The 22,471-nt window shown below is 46.3% G+C and overlaps 1 protein-coding gene across 1 annotated transcript; it reads right to left on the bottom strand.

Moving 5' to 3' along the window:
• Positions 1–500: 500 nt before the first annotated feature.
• On the bottom strand, positions 501–6,697 carry LOC118911922 (dehydrogenase/reductase SDR family member 2, mitochondrial-like). The gene is made up of 7 exons (XM_057488577.1): positions 6,536–6,697; positions 6,186–6,363; positions 5,560–5,661; positions 2,661–2,731; positions 1,593–1,644; positions 1,169–1,303; positions 501–917 (listed from the first exon to the last, which is right to left on the bottom strand). The coding sequence occupies exons 1-7, from the start codon at positions 6,661–6,663 to the stop codon at positions 612–614; spliced, it is 972 nt and encodes a 323-aa protein (XP_057344560.1). The 5' UTR covers positions 6,664–6,697; the 3' UTR covers positions 501–611.
• Positions 6,698–22,471: the final 15,774 nt, after the last annotated feature.

Raw genomic sequence — 22,471 nt, forward strand, 5'->3', positions numbered from 1 at the left:
GAGCACTCACTCCCCACCACTGGGGCTTCCGTGACAGCCACCCAGGGAAGAAACAGAAAGCAGGAGACAAGGGGCCTGTCCTCAGCCACATTGCCCTCAGCTCCACCCTTACTGGGAGTCTCCAGACTTGAGGATAAATTTGAGTTTGAGTTTATTTTAGGGAAGGAATGTTTAAAGCACAAATGACAGACAGAAGGAGCTGGGATCCTTCAGGGGCCTGAGTCTCTACTCTTTCCCCTTACGGTTCTTTCAGAACACCAGCCCCAGAAACTCTCCACAGCTCCACACCAAGAACCCATATGTTGCTTGGATCGTAGCCACTGAATCAACGACAGTCATGAGGTAAGGATACCGGAGAGGCGTCCTCAAGTCTGGCCTGAACAAGCCCCCAAATTGCTAGGCTGGCGGAGTTTCAAATTCTCTCTGCAGACCTTATCATCTCCTCATTCACCCACCCTCAGCTTGCCAGGCCCAGATCCACAGCTTCATGGGCCCCAAACCTGGTCAGAGCTGAGGGGAGAAGCCAGCCACCACAATGTTCTCGCCGTTGATGTAGCTGGCGTCTGGAGAGCACAGGAAGGACACGAGTCCCGCACAGTCCTCAGGGTGCCCTATCCTGGATGGAAGGACAGAACACACAGCATCTGTGACCTCAGCCCTGGCTCTGCTGCTGCAGTGGGAGTGGTGCCACGGGGAGACCAGGGGGGCTCAGCAGAGCTACCTGCACCCTCCAGGGCTGTTTGGGGCCCAGATTCCAGCCAAAGGAATGGCAGAGACACAGGCAGGGGTCTGCTCTTGAGATAGACACAGCTGCACCTCCCCAACCAGACCCAGACCACTGAAGCGCCACACCCTGCTTGCCTCTGAAGCTTCTGGATTTGCTTGAGGCTGTTCCAGAAAGTCTCATTCTCATGTAACTGGAGAAGGGAAGAGAGGAAAGAGTCAGTGCTGCTACACAGGCACATGGTAGGGCCCCAAGGTGGCTACCCAGGAGAAAGGCCGAGGGAGGTTTGCCCTTCTTAGGGCTGAGGGATGGACCCTGGCTGAGCTCAGAGGACAGGGAGGACCTCAGCTATAAGGATGCTGATGTGAGGCTTCAGTCACCTCTTTATCTCTTAGCCTTTGGGAGGGTTCCACTGAGAAACAGGGGACACGCCCCAGGCCTCACCATTCTGCTGAAGTCAGTCTTGATTAGTCCCGGAACCAAGCAGTTCACCCGGATGTCCTTGGGGGCCAGCTCCAGTGCCAGAGACCTGGTGAGGCCCAGCACGGCTGTCTTACTGACATTGTAGGCACCCAGCTCCTGAAAAGGGAATCAAGACAGGGATGAGGACAGCAGAGCATGGAGGAAAGTATCGGTTGGATTTCTCATCCCAGAAGATCACAGCTGGCCCAAGCCCAGAGCTCAGACACACTCTCCCCAGCTCAGCCTGAGAACAGAAGCTGGGTGTGTGGGATCCAGCAGCCACAGGGGTATCGCCAGCCCAGGGCGGCAGGAGGTAAGGCAGGGGGTCTGACCTGGGCACTGCCCCTGTGGGGCTCTGGGGGCCCTCACCCTGTCCCAAACAGGAGCACATGGAGCAAGCACTCACCACCAGGGGCATGTAAGCTGAAATGGAGGAGACCAGGATGACAGCACCCCTCCTAGAGGAGACAGGAAACTAATGGCTTACTATTGACTGAGATGCTGCAGTTATAAAAAAAGATGTATGATTTTGATAATTGTACACTTTTAGGTAGTATAGTCACTGAAGGATGTGATCCCCACAACAGCAACACAGACCCTGTTATGATCCTTAGTCTACTGAGGAGATGGAGGCTCAGAGAGGTTTAGTAACATAGCCAACAAATGGCAAAGCTGGGATTCCAACCCAATCTCTTGGCCCCAGTGTCCGTGCTCAGAACCTTTATACTCTCCTGCCTCTCCCTGGGGAGGAGATGAGCAGAAAGCTAGGTGCTTGGGGAGGGGGCAGAGCGGACTTGGTGAAGAAGCACCCAGGGTTAATGGTGGGTGCCTACCTGTAAATGACCTCTGAGAAGCACATGGGGCAGGAGGACACAAAATATGGAACTTTTCCTTCTAAGACCATCCCCACCTTTCTAAAGGGTGTGTCTGCAAGCAGGAGCTTGAGGGGAAGCTGTGACCCCAGGGAGGTGGTGGCCCAAGAGACTGACATGAGGCCCCTGGGGCATGTGTGGCGTGCGGCCATGTAGCAAGATCTAGAACAGAGGCAGGGTCCCTGGAGACTGAGAAGCAGGGAATGAGGAAGGGTCTGGGGTGGGCTTTTCCCCATGGGGAAAAATGGGGCAAACCGAGTCACAGGCAGTAAGTTGGTAAAAAGGCATTGTCTAGCTGTGAGGGAACCAGAGGAGATGAGGGTAACAGTGACCAGCCCACAAGGCTAAGGAGCTGAGGCACAGCCCCTGGTGATGTGATGGCACCAACCTGGTGGCGGCAAGGCCGAGGAGAGAGCGCCTGAGCGCCTGCACTGTCACCCTCACCCATGAGCTGGAGCTGCATGAAGGGTGAGGCAGGACAGAAAGGGGGAAAGTGGGGGCCCCAAGGAGACTCTTCTGTCCCCCACCATCCCAGCTGTGCCCTGTGCTCTCTATACCCCCAGCCCCCACCAGTCATGCCCACCCCTGCCCTGCAGCCATACCCCCTCTTCTCCATGTGGGGCAGCAGCTGACGCAGCAGCAGGGCTGGGGCCTTCACGTTCACGTCCAGGATCTGAAATCACAGCACGGGCATGATGGGAGCACAGGGACATGGCTGGCCTGGGGCCTGTTTCTACAAGACACTTGGAGTTCTATAATTTGGGTAGCAAACCCCGATGTATTCAGAGCTGAGGGATTAATCCTTCTTCTTGCTAAGGCAAGATGTGTTTCTGAGTTGCTAATGGTTTAATAGGCAGGTGGGCTAAGTGACAGGCCTGTGAGCAAAGCCCTGGAAATGTGATTCAGGACAGGGGTGAAGGAAGGAGATATTCACGCTTTTAAAAGAAACTGGGCTATGTTCTGGCTGTGGAGATAAAAGCTATAAGCAGAGGCCACTGGAAAAAGATGGAAGGCAGAACAGATGGTGGGGAAGTGGATGCTGGGAGCAAGAGAGATTTCTGGAAAAGTCATCTTTGTCTCTGTTTTTGCTTATTCTCTTACCTTGTCTCACTAGAAATTAAGGCATGCTTGCAAGGCTACAGCATACAACAAATCAAATAGGTATGTGTGAAGAAATGAAGACTAGGAAAAGTAAATGTAGAAAAATAAGAAAAAGCAAGAGGTTGGTGACTACAGTTCAGAACACGTGACAAGGACTGAACATTATTCTGTTACTTGTTCACAGAAATGCGTGCTGTGAGGGCCACATCTACCAGTTCATTGCAGACATGGCTCTGAACTTTCCTGTAGCCACAAAAAGAGGGAGACATAACAGAGAATTGCCATTCTGGGAGTTAGGTGCCCGTGCTGATCCTGCCTACAACTAAAACCTGGGTCTGGCTCAGACATAAGGGTCCCTGGGCCTTTGTCTGGGAACTCTGTCTAGTGGGTCTGGGGACAGGGGAGAAGAGAAGAACTGGCAAGGAAAGATGCAGATATGGATCTGGGGGCTAGGACGCAGTGCCAGCAGGGACAAAATTGGCACCAGGGATCCCACCTGTGGGGCACTATCTTGAATGAGGTCAGCTGTGCCCTGCATCTCTAGGGAATGAAGCTGCACTTCAGTAACTGACCCGGCCTGGCCAGTGTTTTTCCCACTCCTTCATCCCATATCTGCTCATCCCCTTGGATGTGAGCCCGGAAACACTTCCGCTGAGTGCTACTGAAGCCCCTTTGATGGCAGGTTACCAGGGCTAGATATGACCCCCAGGAGTGCAAGAAGTTTCTCAACTGTCTAAAGGGAGGACCCTGATAGGAAGGAATGGAGAGTTAGCCTAAGGGCTTCCTGGTCACTCTCTGTTCAAAACAGAGCTGTGCCAGACCACCAGATGTCTTCCCTAAGCTCCTAGGGTATCAGGCTGGGCAATGGCCTGAGAAGAGACACCTCCTAGACTCTGGATCCAAATGTGAGCCAAAAAAAGGTGAGTTCCTTCCTTGCTGAAGAAACTGCTCTGCTAGAAAAGAAGGCAGAGTAACTCTGTACCACAAAGTCCTGAATACAGACTGTGAGCCTGAGGAGGGTGCTGGCAAGGGGATCCGTGAGTAGAGAAAGGATGGAGGAAAGTAGTGGGGATGGGAGATGAGAGGCTTCCTAACCAGCTGGAGAGAATGGGGTCTACCTGGGGAGATGCTCAAACAAGCCCAAGGATGTGATGAGACAGAGGAATTTCCCACATAGGACACCTACTGAAAATTACATCCAGGTCAAAGCAGAGCATCAGAGGAATTCTCACCTTGCTTTGTGACCATTCTGCCTCTGAGGTGGTAGCAAATGTGATCAGGGGACAACTGCTGTCCAGGGATGCAGAATTGTTTGTGAGTTGCAAGTCCCTGAAGAATAGGGGACAGCAGAGAAAGTAAGGCTGAGCTGTGGGCAAGTGCAGCCAAGTTCAGGAAGGAAGATGTCAAACAGTTTTGAGAAAAAGAGAGGCATGATCCCATGAACTAAAACTCCGAAAGGGAAAATGGCTCAGAATGGGTAGGGGACTGTCAGCAATGACACCCCAGCTACCTAATCACAAATGATCCTCAGAGGCATTAAGGCAGCTGAGGAGCCTGGGAAGCTGGCTACAGGGAGCTCAGACTTCAGGTCAGGTATGGGGATGTAGGGAAGGGTACCAGGCCACGGGCAAAGACCCAGCAGGGGCCAGCGTGAGGATGATGTTGGCAGAGCGCAGCAGGCTGAGGACGAAGAAGGAAGTGCGGTGGCCCAGGGCTGGGGCACAGGGGAGCTAACAATGGCAGGAAGAGCGTGACTCCATCAGCATGTACCTTGTCTGTCAGAGGGACAAGGAAAAAAACACAGGAGGGAATGGAGAAGCAGTGGCAGGAGATCAGCAAAGCCTGAGAAGGACCCCAAGGCACTTTACAAGGTCTCTCCAGGACCCTGTGGGCCCATAAGTGGACTGCACTGGGTCAGAACATCTGAGTCCATGGGAAGTTGATGGGTGGGTCCAGGCATGACTGATATGCAAGTTCATCTGAGGACCAGTCAGGGGCCCTAGTCTAAGAAAGGAGAATCTCAGGGGTAGGGAATGGATCACCAACAAGGAGCACAACCCCCAAGATATGGCTCCACCAAAGGATGTGAAAAATATGAACTGTTGACAGTGAGCAGAAACCTTATCATTCTTGGCTTACACAGAGCCTAACATAGGGTCTGGCACACAGCAAGCCCTCAGTCAATATATGCTGAGCAAATAAATGCAAAAGGGATGGGAGGAGGAAAGAAAGCAGAAAGAATGTAGGAATTGGCTTTTAAAACACAAACCAGAAAGTGGCATCAAGGCACAGTCCAGGGACCACTGGTCAGTGCATTTTTACAGCAATGTCTGGAGGGGAAAGGAGAGTCTTCGTAGAAGAGCACTTGAAACCCCTCAGCCAGCTCCCAGAGACTCTTACCTTGTCCCACACTTGCTCACTGGCCCCCAGGATGCTCCCCACCAGGGGGTTGACCCCTGCATTGCACACCAGGAAGTCCACGCCTGAGCTGTGCTCCAGGGCCTAGAGGAGAGGTGGCCCAAAGGGCTGGGGTTAGTGTGGAGCTGGCCTGAGGAGGCCTCGCCCTCCCAGAGCAACCAGGTACAGGGAGCACTGAGGCAAAACTTGGTAATTAGATACTGTCTCAAACCAGTGCATCACAAGGCTTCTGTGAGAACCAAACTCTCAGGAAGGTAAGTGCCCTGGATAGGCCCAGGGCCAGGCTGTCTGGTCCTGAGGGCCTTGGGGGAGGAAGGCCTCCTCCAGGAATCCCTCTGGGGGCTGGGATGGGGAAATCACTTTAGACGGCTCCTCAACCATAGTTCTTCTAGGGTGTGGGATGAGGGTAAGAGTCCTCTCAAGAAAAGGCCACTTTCCAGAAAGCCAGTGTGAACGATGGGGTCTTCTTAGTTAGCCTGAGCAATCACAACCTCAAGATGTGTTCTAGGGCCTCTGAGACCCCATCCCTGTCCTCCCAGGGCCCAGCAGGGAGGGAAGGTTTCTGTGTGCTCTCCTCCATGTGTCCTCCTACTCCAGCAGCCCCTCACCGTGGCCACCAGCCGCTTCCTGTCCTCGGCCTTCCCCACGTGGCACACGGTGCCCACCACACTCAGCCCCTCCCCCTGCAGTGTGGCCACTGCCCGGTCCACGTTCTGCTGTTTCCGGCTGCTGACCACCACATGCGCCCCGTCCTCAGCCAGACGCCGGGCGATGGCGAAGCCAATCCTGTAGCAGGGACAAAGGTAACAAGACAGTCTCAGCCCCTCCCCACCTTTTTCCCTCCCCAAGCCCTGAAATCAACAAGGCTGTGTCTGCTCTACAGTTCTGAGGTCCTTCTGTGGAAGCGAGTGTCGTCCCTGGGAGGGGTCAGGACCCACAGAACAATCAGGACACTCACCCATCAGTGGACCCTGTGACCACGGCTACCCGATTGGCCAGGATGCCCTTCGGGTCTATCCTACTGCTGCTTAACCGCATGGAGAGTCCAACATAGGGACGAAATAGGCCCTGGTAGACCCGGAGCATGGCCGCCGATACCTGATTTGCTTTCTGCTGAACTTGGCCCTGTGGGAAGGAATGAACTTCACTTACCACTGATGCTGTCAGTGAGAATGATGGTAATCTACTGCCAACTCCTCCAGACAGACAAGGTCAGCAGCAGAAAGTGGCCTGGGTAGGGCCAGTCAGGGTGAATTTTAAATATGTGAGCCTCAGTTCAGAAAACCTCTTCATAAAAATTCTCTGTTTATAAAACATGAATTAGCATATGAGACCCAATGTTCAGTAGAACATTCATTCCATAAGTGAGGTCTGAGCACCTGCAGCATGTTGGGCATCGGGCAGCAGATGCTGGTGAACTACAGCCCCAAGCTCTATACATGGTGCTTCCCAGTGGAGTGAGGATGCAAGACACCAAACAAATAATTACACCAATTATTGATTTTAATGAACTGCTTCTAGGTGGAAAAGTAGCAATCAACAGAAACTCTCATTCACAGCTAGAGGGAGTGTAAGCACAACCACTCTGGAAAACAGTTAGGCACTCTCCAGGGAAGTTGAACATGCAGCCCTTGGATGGTGCCATTTCGCACCTGCAGAAGGGTGCACCAAGAGCCTGGACTCGAGTGCTCCCAGCAGCAACCTTTGTCATAGCCTCAGACTGGAAACAAGCCAAAGGTCCATCATGCCCACTACAGGGAGAATGGATAAACAAACTGTGTTGCACTTACACAATGGAATACTATGCAATTATGAAAATTCATTATGAGCAACATAAATGAATCTAAAAGATACACAGTCCAAACAACCACTGTGTTGTTTCAGAATTCAAACAGGTGATAAAACGACAGAGAAAAGCAAAGCAATTGATTATCTCAAAAGTCAAGAGAGTGGGTATTTCTGGGGCCAAAGGGGGATTATGGTTTGGGAGGGGCAGCCCAATGGGTTTCTGGAGTGCTGGCAGTGTTCTGTTTTATGACTGAGACCTGACTACATGGTGTTCATTCAGATATGTATGTCTTCTGTGTGTATGTGTATGTATATATGTGTATACATACATATAGAAAGAGAGAGAGAGAGAGAGAAAGAGAGACCTGGCCAATATACCTTTGTATATAACAAATATATACTTTTTATGTATGTGCTATATTTCACAATAAAAATTTTTTAAAGTACCTGCTCACGGTAAATCCCAAACTTCAAGCAGTTCAAAACTAGCTCAAAAACTAAATCTCCCAGTCCTCATCCCAGAGGCAAATCTCCTAACATCTCAAATACTTTCTCAGAGATGTTCTGTGCAAAGGGCTTTGTTTTAAACACTCAGTTCACAAAGGGTTTCTCAGGACTATCCTGCCAGGTAGGAGAGGAAGCAGAGGATCAGTGGGCTCCTGGAGGACAGCTCCACCCATTCCTGAGACAAGGGGTTCTCAGCCAGGCCAGCAGAGTATAGGGGTGCATGCACATTTTGCTTGGGTTGGGAGAATCATCACTAAGGAAGCTGCAGATAAATGGGACCTGGAAGGCAAAGGGAGGCCTGACAAGGGAAGCAGGGGGATAGGTGCTCTAGTCTCAGGGGACAAACTGAAGGAGGAGTGGAGGGAGGGGTGTGAGTGTCCAGAGTGTTTGCGAGAGAGCAGGGACACCTCTGTCCCTGAAGTGCAGAGAACAGAGGACTCATGGCTGAGAAAGCAGACAGGGCTCCGATTGCCTGCATAGTGTCCCTGCCAGGCTTGCCTGAATAAAGCTATCTGAAGAGAAGCTGTGAGGAGCCTGGGTGTAGTGAGGAGACCCACACCCTCAGAAGGAAGGGGTGTGTTCCTCTGGAGAGCAGGGTGAGTACCTGGATGGGAGATTCAGATATGAAAACATTTCCTGGGGAACAGGAAATAAACCAGAGATGGTTTTGTAGGGAACCCTCTTTCACCCAGACCCCAAATTTCTCAGTCTGCATCAAAGTGAGCCAGAGGCTCTACCTCCTCCACCATGAGATTCTCATTTGCTTGCTCAGGAGCCCTGCCCTGTCCTGAATCTAGGAATCTGATGGGCTTCCTGCTGAGGCAGTTGGGAAGGAATGGTTGGAGCAAGGGGTTGTCAAGGACAGTCAGGAACTCAGGGTGTACTTTTCAGGCAGGGCAGTGCCAGGCAGCTGAAGAGAGGCAGGCTCTTGGTAGCTCTGGGCCAAGGGGCCAACAGACATGGATTTTCAGAAAGCTCTGGTGTGGGCTGTCTGCTGACCCTCATCAGTTCCAGACCTGCTCTGGCCACTCCAATACCAAGGGAACTCCTGGTTACTAAGCAACCCCTCCATCCCTACTGCATCTTCCCTTGTTTCTTAGCAACCCTTGCATAACCCAGTTCCCTAGAGTTAGGGGTCAGTATCTGAAAATGATAAGCAAACGGGTGCTGCTCGGGAACCATGGAGGAATGAATTTTAGGTTTCAGATCAGTCCGTATCGGTGTGATGACGAAGGTGACTTGCTTCAGAGGGGGGATAGCCTTGGTTTCCAAGTTACGTCTCTTCTGATACTGTATTTCCAAAACCACCAATTGCAGGTCCCAGACCTCCTCCCTTTTTTTATCCTAGCTGCTTTCACTCTGCTCGCTCACGCTCACATCTCACATGCTCTCTTTCCTTTCTGCAAGGTCATATTTACAGCCTTTCAATTGGAGAGGATGAAGGGCTTCAGCTTCTGATTGTTCTCCATTTCCGGAACAGGACACCAGATTCTAACCCTTGTTATGACCCAGGGGGGACTCCTCTCCCCTCACCCCGCTGTGATCACAGATTCACCACACCAAGTGTCTGGGGAATAGGTCTCCTTAGCTGGAGGGGCCAGCAAGAAAAAGAGGACTAACATTTTGTCGGGACAGGGCATCCCCTGCTGGAAGGCTGGAGTTATAGCACCTCTCTGCATCTCAGCAAGTCTGCCGCCGTCCCTTCTCTGACTTTAAACAGTTCTCACCCCCTGCTTATTTAAACTTGCCTGGAGGTGGTTTGCAGGAAAGCTGCCCTACTGGTGCGGGAAAGTAGCTCGGCCTATTGCAGGTGAAGTACGGAGAGACTTGTCAGGCCTCATCTATCTCACTCCGTGCCCCTCCCCATTCAAGGTCCTGCTTTTCCTGGGCCTAACTGAGCAGCTTCAAGGGCCAGACTCTGGCTCCCTTTCCTCTCATGCTCACCCATGCGTTACTCCCAAAGTCAGCCGGTCCGCCTGGGCCAGAGTTGACAGCAGGTTCTGGTTGCCCAGGTTGACCTCTATGCCTGGCACTGTCCACTTGGATTTCCCTTCCCATGCTGATCAATTCAGATGCCCAGATATGGAGGAGGGGAAGCCAAATGGACACACCCTCAATTAGTGTCATCTTGGCGGTGAATGGCCTTCACCACTGGGTACAAAGGAAAAAGAGGGCAAAAGGAAATGGAAAGTAAACACAGATTAGGGAAGAGCCATGCAATAGCTACAAACACTGAAAAGCAGGAAAGAGAGAGACTAGGGAGATGGGAACAGAAGCTGTGATCTTGGGCAAGTCTGTCCCCTCTCTGGCTCAGTCTGCACCTTGGAAAGATGAGGAGCTGAGTTGAGGGGGTCTCAAGGGCTCTGATAGCCCCAAAAGCTGTGTTATGGAACCAGAGAAGAAACAGAGCCTGAGTTCAGATGGAGCCAGGGAGAAAGCAGCAGCACAAGGGAAAAGGAGGGAAGCCAGGCAGTTCCAGGGCACGGAGCCCAGCCTGGGCAGCCTTGCCTTGGGCCACACTGTCCCAGCCCTGGGCAGAGCTGGTGTCCACCTGGCCTTAACTGGCTGGACTCCTGTCTTTCCTGAGTGCATCTGCTGCTGAGTGCAAGAATGTGAGTGGGCAGCAGGCTGCATTGCAGGCACAGCTGATTCTATCTGAAAGACTCAAGGATTTGAAGAATTTTCTGAGAAGTGAGGATGATGGAGGTGACAAAACCCTCCCCACACACACCCAGCTGGGGAGAAAGCTTGAGGAGGGGGCACCTGGGAGAAAGTGCAGGACTTGGTCTGAGTCATTCTGCAGAATGCTGCATATACTGCTTACAAAGAATTGAGTCCTGTCCATCCAGCTGTCCCCAGACTCAGGCACACAACAGAATCAGACAGGCCCATGGGTCCAAACAGGCTCCAGAACCCACACTCTGGGAGGTGGGTATCAGGATAAGGAAGCCTACAGGCTCAGATGACTGGAGAGGCAGAACTGGGTTCAAAACCACAAAGATATTCCTACCAGCACAGACTTCAGTCCAAAAGCCAGTGAAAAAACCCTTTCCTGCTAGATCAGGCCCTGGCACTATGCAGGGCTAATGGCTGTAAAGCCAGGTGCCCTTTTGTGGCCAGGTATCCACCCACCACCCAATTTATCACTTGGGCTGAAATATTTGATGAGCGCTAACTTCATGCTCGGCATTGTTAAGTTCTGTGAGCACCAAAATAAAGAAAGCACAGTCACCACCCTTGATAAGCCATAGTCCAATGGAGGAATCAAATAAAACTAGTGCAGGGAGCTACATGTCAGCATGGAAGTAGGATGGAGGCTCAGGGGGCATCCAAGGAGAGCATGGGAAGGGCCACATAGAGATGCCTGTAGACATTTAGAAGAGGTAAATAAGCAGTTGGATAAATCGCTCTGGCACTCAGGAGATCAAGTTAGTGATCAGAAGAATGATTTGTGAACTATTAGTCATAGGTAGAAGCTAACTCATAAATGGAAAGTGAATAAAGTGAAAAGAGAGAGCCAAAACCGCAAGTGTGGGGACCAGCCTCTAAGATGAGCCCTGTCTTCTCTGTGGGCTGGCATTCACACCTTTGTGTTATCCCCTCCGACATCGTGCCAGGGCTGGCAGAAAAAATGGTATGTCACTTCTGAGATCAGGATATACAAAACTGAGGGTTCCATCTTGGGCCCTCATGGTCTCTCTTGGATCACCCCCAGATGCCCCAGTGTGAATAGCAAGACCATGAGGCCAGGAACTGAGGCCCACCAGCAACCATGCAAGTGAGCTTGGAAGCAAACCTCTCGGCCCTGGTCAAGTCTTGAGCTGACTGCAGCCCCAACTCACGGCTTAACCACGCCTCCCGAGACATTGTGAACCAGAAGGCTCCAGTACACTACTCTCATTCCTGACTCTCAGAAACTGGGAGATAATACATTTTCAAGCTGCTGAGTGTATGTGTAATTTGTTATGCAGCAATAGATAACTAGTACAGGAACCTTGGAGAAAATTAGCTCACTGAAGAGATAGAGCAGCAAATCTTAAAATATGAGATGTATAAAAATAATGTGGCCACAATTAAAACTTGTGCTGATACATGAAAAAACAAATCAAAGGAACAGAAGGGAAGGTTCAGAAATAGATACAAACACACTGGAGAACTTAATGTATGATAAAGGTGGCATTCTGAATCAGTGAGAAAAAAGATGTATCGATAAATAATATTCAGACAATTAGGTGGCTCTCTGAGGGAAAAGAAATTAAATTAGATCTTTGCCTTTTACACCGCACACCAAAACAAATTTCAAATGGAACAAAGATTTAAGTGTAAAAAATGAAACCATAAAAACTACAATAATTCTTTTTACTTCTGCATGGAAAAAACTACCTAAGCAAAAGGTCAAAAGAAAAGTACAACTTGTATAAAGTTCTAGAATAGACAAAATTAATATATAGTGATAAAAATCAGATCAATGGTTGTCTGAGTATAGGGGCACAAGGGAACTTTATATGGTGATGGAAATATTCTGTATCTCGAGTGGGATGATGGGTACATAGATGTACACATTTATCAAAACTCCAGGCACTGTACACTTAAATTGTGTGTGTGTTTCATTGTATCTACAGTATATCTCTGTAGAGTCAATTTTTTTAAAAAAGGACAAACTGCAGGCAAACACCAGGAAGTCTGATGTTTAAAAAAGACAAGATTTCTCCATAGGAGTTGATAGCCCTGGATTCCAGTCTGTGCCCAACCCCTGTCTTCCCCAGTGGTGACTCTTCCCCAGCCTCTCCTAGGCATAGATGATTCAGAGCTGATTTTCTGCAGCATGAGAGACTGTCTTCACAAAGCCCGGGTCTCCATGAAGCACAGCATCACTTTGCTTTGGTCTCTACACTGGGACTGAAGCACCTTTCAATCTTTGTTTTTAGAATGGTATTATAAATTGAATGTTTGTGTCTCCCCAAAATTCATGTTGAAATCAAATTAGGAGGTGGGATCTTTGGGAGATGATTAGGTCATATAGGTGGAACCCCCACAAATGGGATTAGTGCCCTTGTAAAAGAGACTCTAGGGAGCACCCTCATCTGTCCACCTGGGAGGACACCAAGAGAAGTCAGCCATCTATGCGCCAGGAAGCAGGATCTCAACAGAGATCTATAGGGGTCTTGATCTCCACTTCCCAGCCCCCACAACTATGAGCAGTCAAGAACTATTGTTTAGGACACCCAATCCATGGCATTTTTGTTATGGCGTACTGAACAGACTGAGACAGATAGGTTAGTTGGTTGGCTTAGTTGGTTGATTGGTTGTTTGCCTCATAAATTTGAGAGATGAAAAAAGCAAGAGAGATTTCTCTATGGGTAAAATCTGAAGAAGAGAAGAAAAGAAGCAAAAAAAAACCTAAGAGAAAAAAAAGAAGGGGAAACCCTGTGAGAAGAGGGAAAACTTAAAATTTGTATATTCGAAGAAGATATTGACCATGGTGAAATTTTCTAAGACAAAAGTGGGGAAAATCAGAAATGGGGAAAGTGGTATATATACACTCCCCTGAGGAGAGAGAAAAGGGATGATGGAAAAGAAGGTCCTGGAAATGACCTGTTACCACCTCAAGGAAACCCCTACCTAGCCTTGGCCTTTGGTAGCCATGGACTGTTGTAGAGAGTCAGGGACTTGGCTAAAACCCAGAGGCCTGGGAAATGTCACCAGCCTCATGGTAGCTATAGGACAGCTGTGCAACCCTAACTCTAAAGGCTGCATTCTACGGAAGACTTAAATGTGTTTTTTTTTTAATTTAAAAATTCCCATTGCAACATTTTATAACCTTCCTCTAATTTATTCCCCATTCATCCCCTTCACTATGTCATCTCACACCTTGACAAACTGCAAAGGTATTTATCAGAACAAGAGTCAGCTTGCCAATATGACTTTGCCCCCACTATTTTCCTCTCAGAACTTTTTAGCTGATCCTCCCGTGAGCCCTGACTCACAAAAGTGTCTCATCACACACAAAAGCTTGATGAGAATCAGCAAGCTTGCCAATAGGTCTGGGTTCCGCTCCACATGCTGGCACCTAAGGGGCCTCTTCCATATCTCCTTTATGAGGTTGACAGACTTAGTAAATTAAAAAATGAGATGCCCAGTTAAATTTGAACTTCAGATAAACAACCAAGAATTTTTTAGTAGAAGTATGTCCCAAATATTTCACGGGACATACTTATACTAAAAACCTTAATCCTGCTTTATTTGAAATTCAGACTTACCTGGGCATCCTGTACTTTATCTGGAAACCATACATTTACCCTAGTGATGGTGATTCTCCAGAGAACAGTGACACCTTTCAGTTATTAATTGATCTGAAAAAATACCAAAATTGTATAAATTTTACATCCAAGGGGAAAGATGAAGACCAACTGTTATTTATAAAGCACACTTAAATGATACCAGTAATACATGAGTACAGTTTCCTTGAAACCATGTACAAAATACAAAGGAAGCAAGAGTCCTCCACTGTTAAGCCACCAAATGCCTGTACCCTTCCCAAAGTAACCACAGTTAACAGTGTGTTCTTCTAGAACTTTTCTATGTGTTTTCATACATATATGTAAGTATGGAACACGTAGATGTGTTTTGTGTGTTATTGTATACACTCTTCCATTATTTAGCAACTTGTTACAGGACAGTACATAGAGCTCTACCTCATTATTTTTAAAAGATGTGTAATATTCCACAGAATAAACATGAGCCTAGTTTAGCAGTTCTCAAAGCATGGTCTGGGAACTCCTTTCAGGGGGTCTATGACCTCAAAATTATTTTCATAATAATAGTAAGATGTTCTTTGCCTTTTGCACCCTCACTCTCCCATAGAGAAAATAGCAGAATTTTCTAGAGACTACAAATGTGTGATGATGTTGCTCTGACAACTAATGAAATGGGTATGTGTATTTCTTATGTTTTCCAAAAATTTCTAAGGAAGTAGGCTTACAGTATAAATATGTGCATTTTCAGTAGATTACTTCAGTTTGTTCTCAGACTCCTATTGTATCTTCCTAGCTACCTTCAGTTACACCTTCTATAATTTCAATATTATTATCCAATAAATTGTTATCTCGAAATTCTGGAATTTCCCTCACACCTATGTGGAAACACAAGAAATAAGCATAACTTACCTTGTTTTGCAGTAATATTTTTAATGTTTTTCAAAATCCTCTCTAAATTTTGCAGTTTTATCTAAAATTGTTATTCTAAGCTTCAGTAGCATTTTATTCTAACAAAGGTCATTTCTTTACAGTATATTTTTCCTTTTATTCAAGGCTTCATCATTGTTTTAAGAAAGAAGACTAAAAGACTTGCTCTCTTAACCCACAGTTGCACCATCCATGCCTAAAAATACTGGAAAAGCCTAAGAAATTGTGCAACACTGAAGAAGAAACAAAAATATGGTAAATCTATATTTCCCTCAACCATATAGATACTAATCCTTTACCTTATTATGTCTTATGCAATAGAACACATGGAACAGCATTATAGCACAAGGTAAGTTGCAGCATCATTTAAGAACAGTTATTCAGAGTTTAAAGAAAAAGGAATTGCCTATTTAAATGTGGACATGATGAGCTCTTTAAAAGCTAAAACTTGTTTCCTACCGTTTTTCAAAGTAGAAATGAAAAAGCCAATGACGTATCTTACAGAGAAAGTTATCATATTGCATTAGCTGGAGAAGAGCACACAACAACTGAGAGATAATAAAGCCTTGCACATTGTCCTTGCTGAATGCCTGCTGGGTGAAAAGTCAGTCAAAGAAACCCTGGGTGCCACCACCTTGCCACGACACAGTCACTCACTAGTCATATTAAAGATTCAGCTACAGACATGAAGACTGGGTTCATGGCTGCTCTGAAGAATTGTGCTTTTGCCTCACAAATGGACAAATCGACATCTGGAGGAGGGGGGGTCTTGCTGTTTTCCTGTGTTCATCCCATGTCAGCACCAACTAGTCATTAAAGATCTTTTATGTGACTATCTGGCACCAGCTGTGAACACAAGGGGTGGTGAAATTTTCATGGAATGCATGGTTTCTCCTGAAGCACTGATTGTGATACCTGCATCAGTGGCACAAAGGCAGCAGTGGGCAAGGCACTGAGCACAAATAAGGCAATGACACCAAACTGTCCAAGTATTCACTATGTTCTTCAGGCCATGCAGTTGCAGTTTGGGGGAAAAGCCAGTTTCACTTAAGATTATTTTATTAAATCTTGATCCTTGAGAACACATCTTTTTAACATTGTTTGTGAAGAAATGGGAAGTATACAAAAACATTTCTGTTGCACTCTGAAGAATGATGGGTATCTCAAGAAAATGCACTTGTGCAATCCTTTGAGATGTAAGCTGAACTATCTGCTTTTTTCTTGGAACATTATTTTTACTGGAAAGAATGACTGGCAGACAAACTATAATTACTCAGGTTTCTGTATTTGGTAAATATTTTCTCAAAAATGAACAAAGAAGACTGTCACTTCAAAGAAAATAATTGACAAAATTTGCTGCTTTTGATAAAATGTGAACTTTCCAGCAAAAATTAGAATTGTGTGAAAATTTGTATCTGCTGACCTGAGTTTGACAACTGCTTAACACTATAAGATTTTTCCAATGAGATCAACATTGTTATTGATAAATGTGAATTTTTTATTTTGTTCAATAGAATGTGTCAACATTTGGAGGCTCTGCATATGTTGGTGAACCAAAATTTTCCAGATGACCAATGCATGTTGCTACAAAATCACGTATGGGTGAAAGATTTACTCAAAGTGCAAGATAGATCAAAGGAATTTTAATATAACAGAGTACAAAAAAATAATTGATATGGTTTCAGATTGCACATCGCGGCTAAGCTTTAAGAAATTACTATTTAAGTTTTGGTGCAGTATCAAAGTAAAATGTTCACAATTACCTGAAAAAGCTTATACTCCTCTCTTTTCCAACTGCTTATCTGTGTGAGGCCAGATATTCTTTTATACATTTCCATCATACAGCATATTGTAACAGGTTAAGGGTGGAGCAGGTAGGAGATCCTAGCTGTCTTCTACCAAACCTAACATTACAGAGATTCATTAACATGTGCCACTCTTCTCCCTAATTTTTTAGAAAATGCAATTCTATTTTTCATTTAAAATGGTATTTATGTAGACATGTAAACTGGTGTAGCCACTATGGAAAACAGTGTGTGGAGATTCCTCAAGAAATCAAAAACAGAACTGCCATATGACCCAGTAATTCCACTTCTGGGTGTACAGCCAAAGGAAACAAAAGCATTGTCTCAAAGAGGTGTTTGTACTCCATGTTCACTGCAGCATTATTCACCAAAGTCTGGGTATGGAAACCACCTAAGAGTCTGTCAGTGGATAAATGCATCAAGAAAATGTGATATAAATGACTGAAGATGCAGTCTCTTGCCTGGCAAAAGATCAGAGAGGGTAATACGGTGTCACAGCCCCCGAACTCCCTGGAGCCCCTTTTGGGGGCCTTCCATTTTCACTAAGGTTTTAATCTATTTTCCGGCCTGTACCTGCCTGAAACGTCGTGAAGCTACTCCTACCAACCTCCCTCGCGCCCACCCCACCCCTGCACCCCATCCCCGCAGCCTCTCAAATCTGAGGAGCCTGCTCTGCACCCTGAGGGGCAGTCTGCAAGTGTGCCGCTGCCCCAGGAGGTGATCAGGTGGACAGCCAGGCTGTGGCAGAGCTCCCCTCGGGATCCCATCACCCGGTTCCTGCTCCAAGGAAAGTTACTCGGAGAGCAGACCTCCCACCCTGCCCCCACTTCCTGCCATTCCTCCAGGGGCCAGCCTCTCCCTCTGGGAGACTGTAGCCCAGCTGAAGTTCTGTCAGTCCCCAGCTACCCACAAGGCCAGCCCAGCTGAGTACAGGTCAGGTTCACGGAAATTACAGATCGTCAGTGGAAAGACTGAGGACCCAGCCTTCAAGGCTGCAGGCATACAAGGAACTTCAGGAGCCTTACCAGCCTCCTCCTCTGTCCTGAGGGTATATTCTACCTGTCAGTCCTAAATATTGACTCAACAAACTGTTGCCAAGCCATAAATTATTTTTCTAAGAACCAGTTAGCTGTGTCGCAGCAAATGTGCCCAATGAACATCTCACCAGGATTCTGCTCCCCTCTAGGCCCGTCCTCCCTCCCTCAGTCTCCCTGTTGCTCCCTCCTGGGTTCCCAGCTCCGGTGCATCAAGTCATCTGCCCCCTAAACCTCACACATACACAAGATTAACTCAAAATGGAGCACAGACTTAAAGGTTAAACTTAAAGCTATAAAACTTTTACAAGAAAACATCAGAGAATCTTCCTTAGACTGTTAATATGGTAAATTGCACAGGTTGATTTTTGAACATTGAATTTTTAGGCTCGCATCCTCTGTTGGTCATGATGTATAATGATTTTAATGCACTGTTGAATTCTATTTGCTTATATTTTGTCAAGGGTTTTTGTGCCTATACCCATGAGGGATATTAGACTGTAGTATTTTTCTTCTTTTATTTTTTTGGTACTGATTTTTTTCTGGTTGTATTATCAAGGGAATACTAGCTCCATAAAATGAATTGGAAAGATTTTTCCCTCCTTTTCCATTGCTGCAAGAGATTACATAGAATTGGTCAAACCTATCTTGTATACTCCAGAGAGAGAGGTCTTCTTTCCTTCTCCCTTCCTTCCTTTCACAATGATTAATCTTGAGGGGGTGAGCCACTTATTTAATGTAAGGTTCAATTCTGCCCCATTTGTTTTTACATGTCTTTAATACTAATATTGCTTTTGTTATATACCAGAAGCTATTCTATGCACTTTATAAATAGTAATTATTTTAATCCTCCTACAACCATTCGATCTAAGTACTATGATTCTCCCTGTTTTACAGATGATAAAACTGAGGCACTGAGAAATAAAGTAACTTGCACAAGGTCACACGGTTAGTAAATGGCAGAGTCAGGATTTAAACCCATGCATCTGTTCTCTTAACCACAATGCTCCTTCTGCCTAAGAGGATATTAGTATTATTTCCACACCCTAAATACTAAAACTCAAGATGAGAAAGCTTTCGTGATTTGTCCAGCTGAACATAACCAAAGCAGAATTCTTGATTCACCCCCCCTCCTCCTCATCTCTACTGTCCCCTCTCATCTACACCATTATTGAAGGAGCCGCCTAACTCGTCTCCTTCATTCCACCCCTAAATCCTCATAAATCATTCTCCCTCTGTCCTGCAGCTAGAATTACCTTTTCAAAAATAAATAATCTCTGCTTAAATTCTCCAATGTCTTCCCATTTCACTTAGAATCAAAACTTAAATTCTTTCCCCAACATGCAAAGCCCTGCTGGATGTGTCTCCCAAGTACTCTCAGACCACTTCACATGCTCTGCACTTTACCTGCATCCTCTAGCTCTCTCGCTTCTTTCTCCCCAAAACCTGTCAGCTCAAGCCTGCCTTTGCATCTGCTATTTCCTGAAAGCTCTTCCCATATATTTCATAGCCACTAAACGTCACCTCATCACAGAAACTCTCCACACCACCTACTGCAAGGTGGACCTTCAGAAGCCCTCTCTCCCACCATTCTCTCTCATTTTCCTCTTATCATTGCCTAATAGTTTTTCTCATTCATTACTTCCCTTACTAGAATATAAGCTCTGAAAGCTAACGTTAATGCATAATGCTTATGTAGCTCCTATTTTGTGCCAGGCATTGTTCTAGCACTGCACACATGTAAACTCACTTAATCCTTCCCACAGGCCTAAAAAGGTACAGTATGAACAGCTCTATGTTTCATAGGATGAAACTCAGGACAGAGGCAGAGTAACTTACCCCCAGTCACACAGCGTGTAAACAGTAGTTGGGATGCAAACCCAGGCAGCCTGGCTGTAGAATGTGTGCTTCTTAACCCTCCGCTTTATGGCCTTTGTGAGTGGGCCCTTATTTGTATTGTTCTTTGCAATATGTGCAGCACCCATAATAGTGCCTGTCAACCAAGAAACACCAGTAAATATTTGTAGGATAAATAAGTGAATGTTATGTAACTAAAGACAAGCCTGCCTTTGGGTCAAATTGGTCTGACTCCAAACCCATATTCTCCAAAGTATAGGGATTAGAGGACTATAAAGTTCAAACCAGATGTTCATTGAAAGCTGCCCTCTACTCCAAAGATGCTTATAGCCCTGTGGAAAATGCACATGTAAATAACTATAAAGCAAAATAGAAAAGTTTAAGTGCACATGAAAAGATGCTCCATCACTAACCATCAGGGAAATGCAAATTAAAACCACAATAAGATATCACCTCACACCAGTTAGGACTTCCAACATCAAAAAGACAAGGAACAACAAATGCTGGTGAGGATGCAGAGAAAAGGGAACCCTCTTACACTGCTGGTGGGAATGTAAATTAGTTCAACCATTGTGGAAAGCAATATGGAGGTTCCTGAAAAACTAAAAATAGAAATACCATTCCACTAGTAGGAATTTACCCAAAGAAAAAAAGATCCCAGATTCCAAAAGACATATGTACCCCTATGTTTCTTGCAGCACTATTTACAATAGCCAAGATATGGAAGCAACCTAAGTGTCAATCAATAAATGAAATGGATAAAGAAAAGGTGGTACATATACACAATGGAATATTATTCAGCCATAAGAAGAAAACAAATCCTACCATTTGCAACATGGATGGAGCTAGAGGGTATTATGCTCAATGAAATAAGCCAGGTGGTGAAAGACAAGTACCAAATGACTTCATTCATCTGTGGAGTATAAGAACAAAGCAAAACTGAATGAACAAAACAACAGCAGACTCACAGACTCCAAGAAGGGACTAGCGGTTACAAAAGGGAAGAGGTTAGGAAGGGTGGGTGGGGAGGGAGGGAGAAGGTGATTAAGGGGTATGATCAGCACACATAATGTAGGAGGGGCACAGGGAAGAGAGTATAGCCCAGAGAAGACAAGTAGTGACTCTATAGCATCTTACTATACTGATGGACAGTTACTGCAATGGGGTGTGGTGGGGGTACTTGATAATATGGTTAAATGTTGTAGCCATAATATTGCTCGTGTGAAACCTTCGTAAGATTGTATATCAATGATACCTTAAAAAAAAAAAAAAGAAAGGAAAAAGTGCTACAAGTAAGGAGCATATGAAGTACCATAGGAGTTTCTGGTCAGTGGTAGATAACTTTTAACTGGGAGTTCAAGGAAGTATCTGTGGGAAAAGTGGCATTTGTACTGGATTTTGAAGCATTTGGCCAGGCAGAGATAAGAAGAGTGTAACTTGAGACTATGAGTTGTCCCCTATTACCTGTTCCCTCCTTTCCTTCAGCAATCATACCCCAAATTTTTAGGTGTGCAGTTGAGTACCCAGAATAAAAGTTACATGTCCCAGTCTCCTTACAGCCAGGTATGGCCACATGACCAGGTTCTGGATAAAAGGATACAGCTGACGCAGGGTATGCAACTTCCAGAAAGTATTCTTAAATGCAAGAAGCATGCCCTTCCTTTCCTTTCCTCCTTCCTGCTGGCTGGAGTGTGAACTTAATGACAGCTGGAACAGCTCCCTTTGACCTTTGGAGGAAGCCACATATTGTGAATGGTGGATTATAATGGGTCCGTGATGATCATAAATTGCATATGAGACCCACTGTGATCCTGTTTAAGCCACCATTACATTAATGTCTTAGGTTGAGCTGCCAGCAGCAGGTCCTCAGACAAGGCTTCTTTTGCAAGTGAATTATTAAGCAAATGTTCCCAGGAAAAACCAGTAAGGGAGTGTGGGAAGGAAGCCAAGGAAGGGGAGGAAGGCAAGAGTGTGCTTTTGGCAAAGTCCCAGCCTCAGCCTGATCCTGAAGGGAAGCTCTGGAGGCAAATTACACCTCAGAGTGTGTCCTAATTGGAGACAAGGGGATTGGACTTTGTCCTTCTTCACCAGTTCAGCTAAAGGCTGCCCCAGGCCCTCGGCATGTGTAGAAGCTGTGGTTGATGATCAGCAGGTCCAAGGATATCGGGTATAACCTCAGCAGGCCCCCAACACTGGGGTTTCAGTCACTCATAGCTGAACCTAATCCTAACAAGTACCAAAGCCATTCTGGCAGAGAGGAGAGTGTGAAGTGCACAGAACCGGGTAGAACAAGGGTGTATAAGAAAGTACAGGAAAGGAAGAAATGGAAAACAAAGTTGTGAAACCAAATTGGAGTCATTGGGACTATATGGAAAGCTTTAAACACCTGGCCATTCCATACAAAAAGAAGCCAGGAGGATCTTTGAATATATGATTCAGAAGATTAATCTGGCAATTGTGTGTGGGTGATCTGGAATGAGACATGTGTGGGGTAATACCCATTATAAGTCCATGTTTATAGAGTAGGCAAGAAGACACAGTAGCCCAGCTCAAGGTGGTGGTTCTGGAAAGGGAAAGGAGGGGACAATTGCAGTCTTGCAAAGACTCAGTCTTTTTAATTGCTTCAGTGTGGGAAGCAGGAGGCAGGGAATCTGAACATGAAGCCAGGGCTGGGTTCTAGCCAACTTGATGAAAGGAGAGTGGTGTCGGCAACAGAAAT

The sequence above is a fragment of the Manis pentadactyla genome, chromosome 11 (genome assembly GCF_030020395.1).
Source record: "Manis pentadactyla isolate mManPen7 chromosome 11, mManPen7.hap1, whole genome shotgun sequence".
NCBI classification, from domain to species: Eukaryota; Metazoa; Chordata; class Mammalia; order Pholidota; family Manidae; genus Manis; species Manis pentadactyla.

Excerpts from the sequence above, each read along its gene's own strand:
- LOC118911922 (XM_057488577.1), bottom strand. The coding sequence starts at position 6,663 with ATGCTCCGGGTCTACCAGGGCCTATTTCGTCCCTATGTTGGACTCTCC. Across the intron at positions 5,662-6,185 it reads GGAAGCGGCTGGTGGCCACG|GCCCTGGAGCACAGCTCAGG; the intron begins GTGAGGGGCTGC and ends CCTCTCCTCTAG. Across the intron at positions 1,304-1,592 it reads CAGCTTACATGCCCCTGGTG|GAGCTGGGTGCCTACAATGT; the intron begins GTGAGTGCTTGC and ends TTCCCTTTTCAG.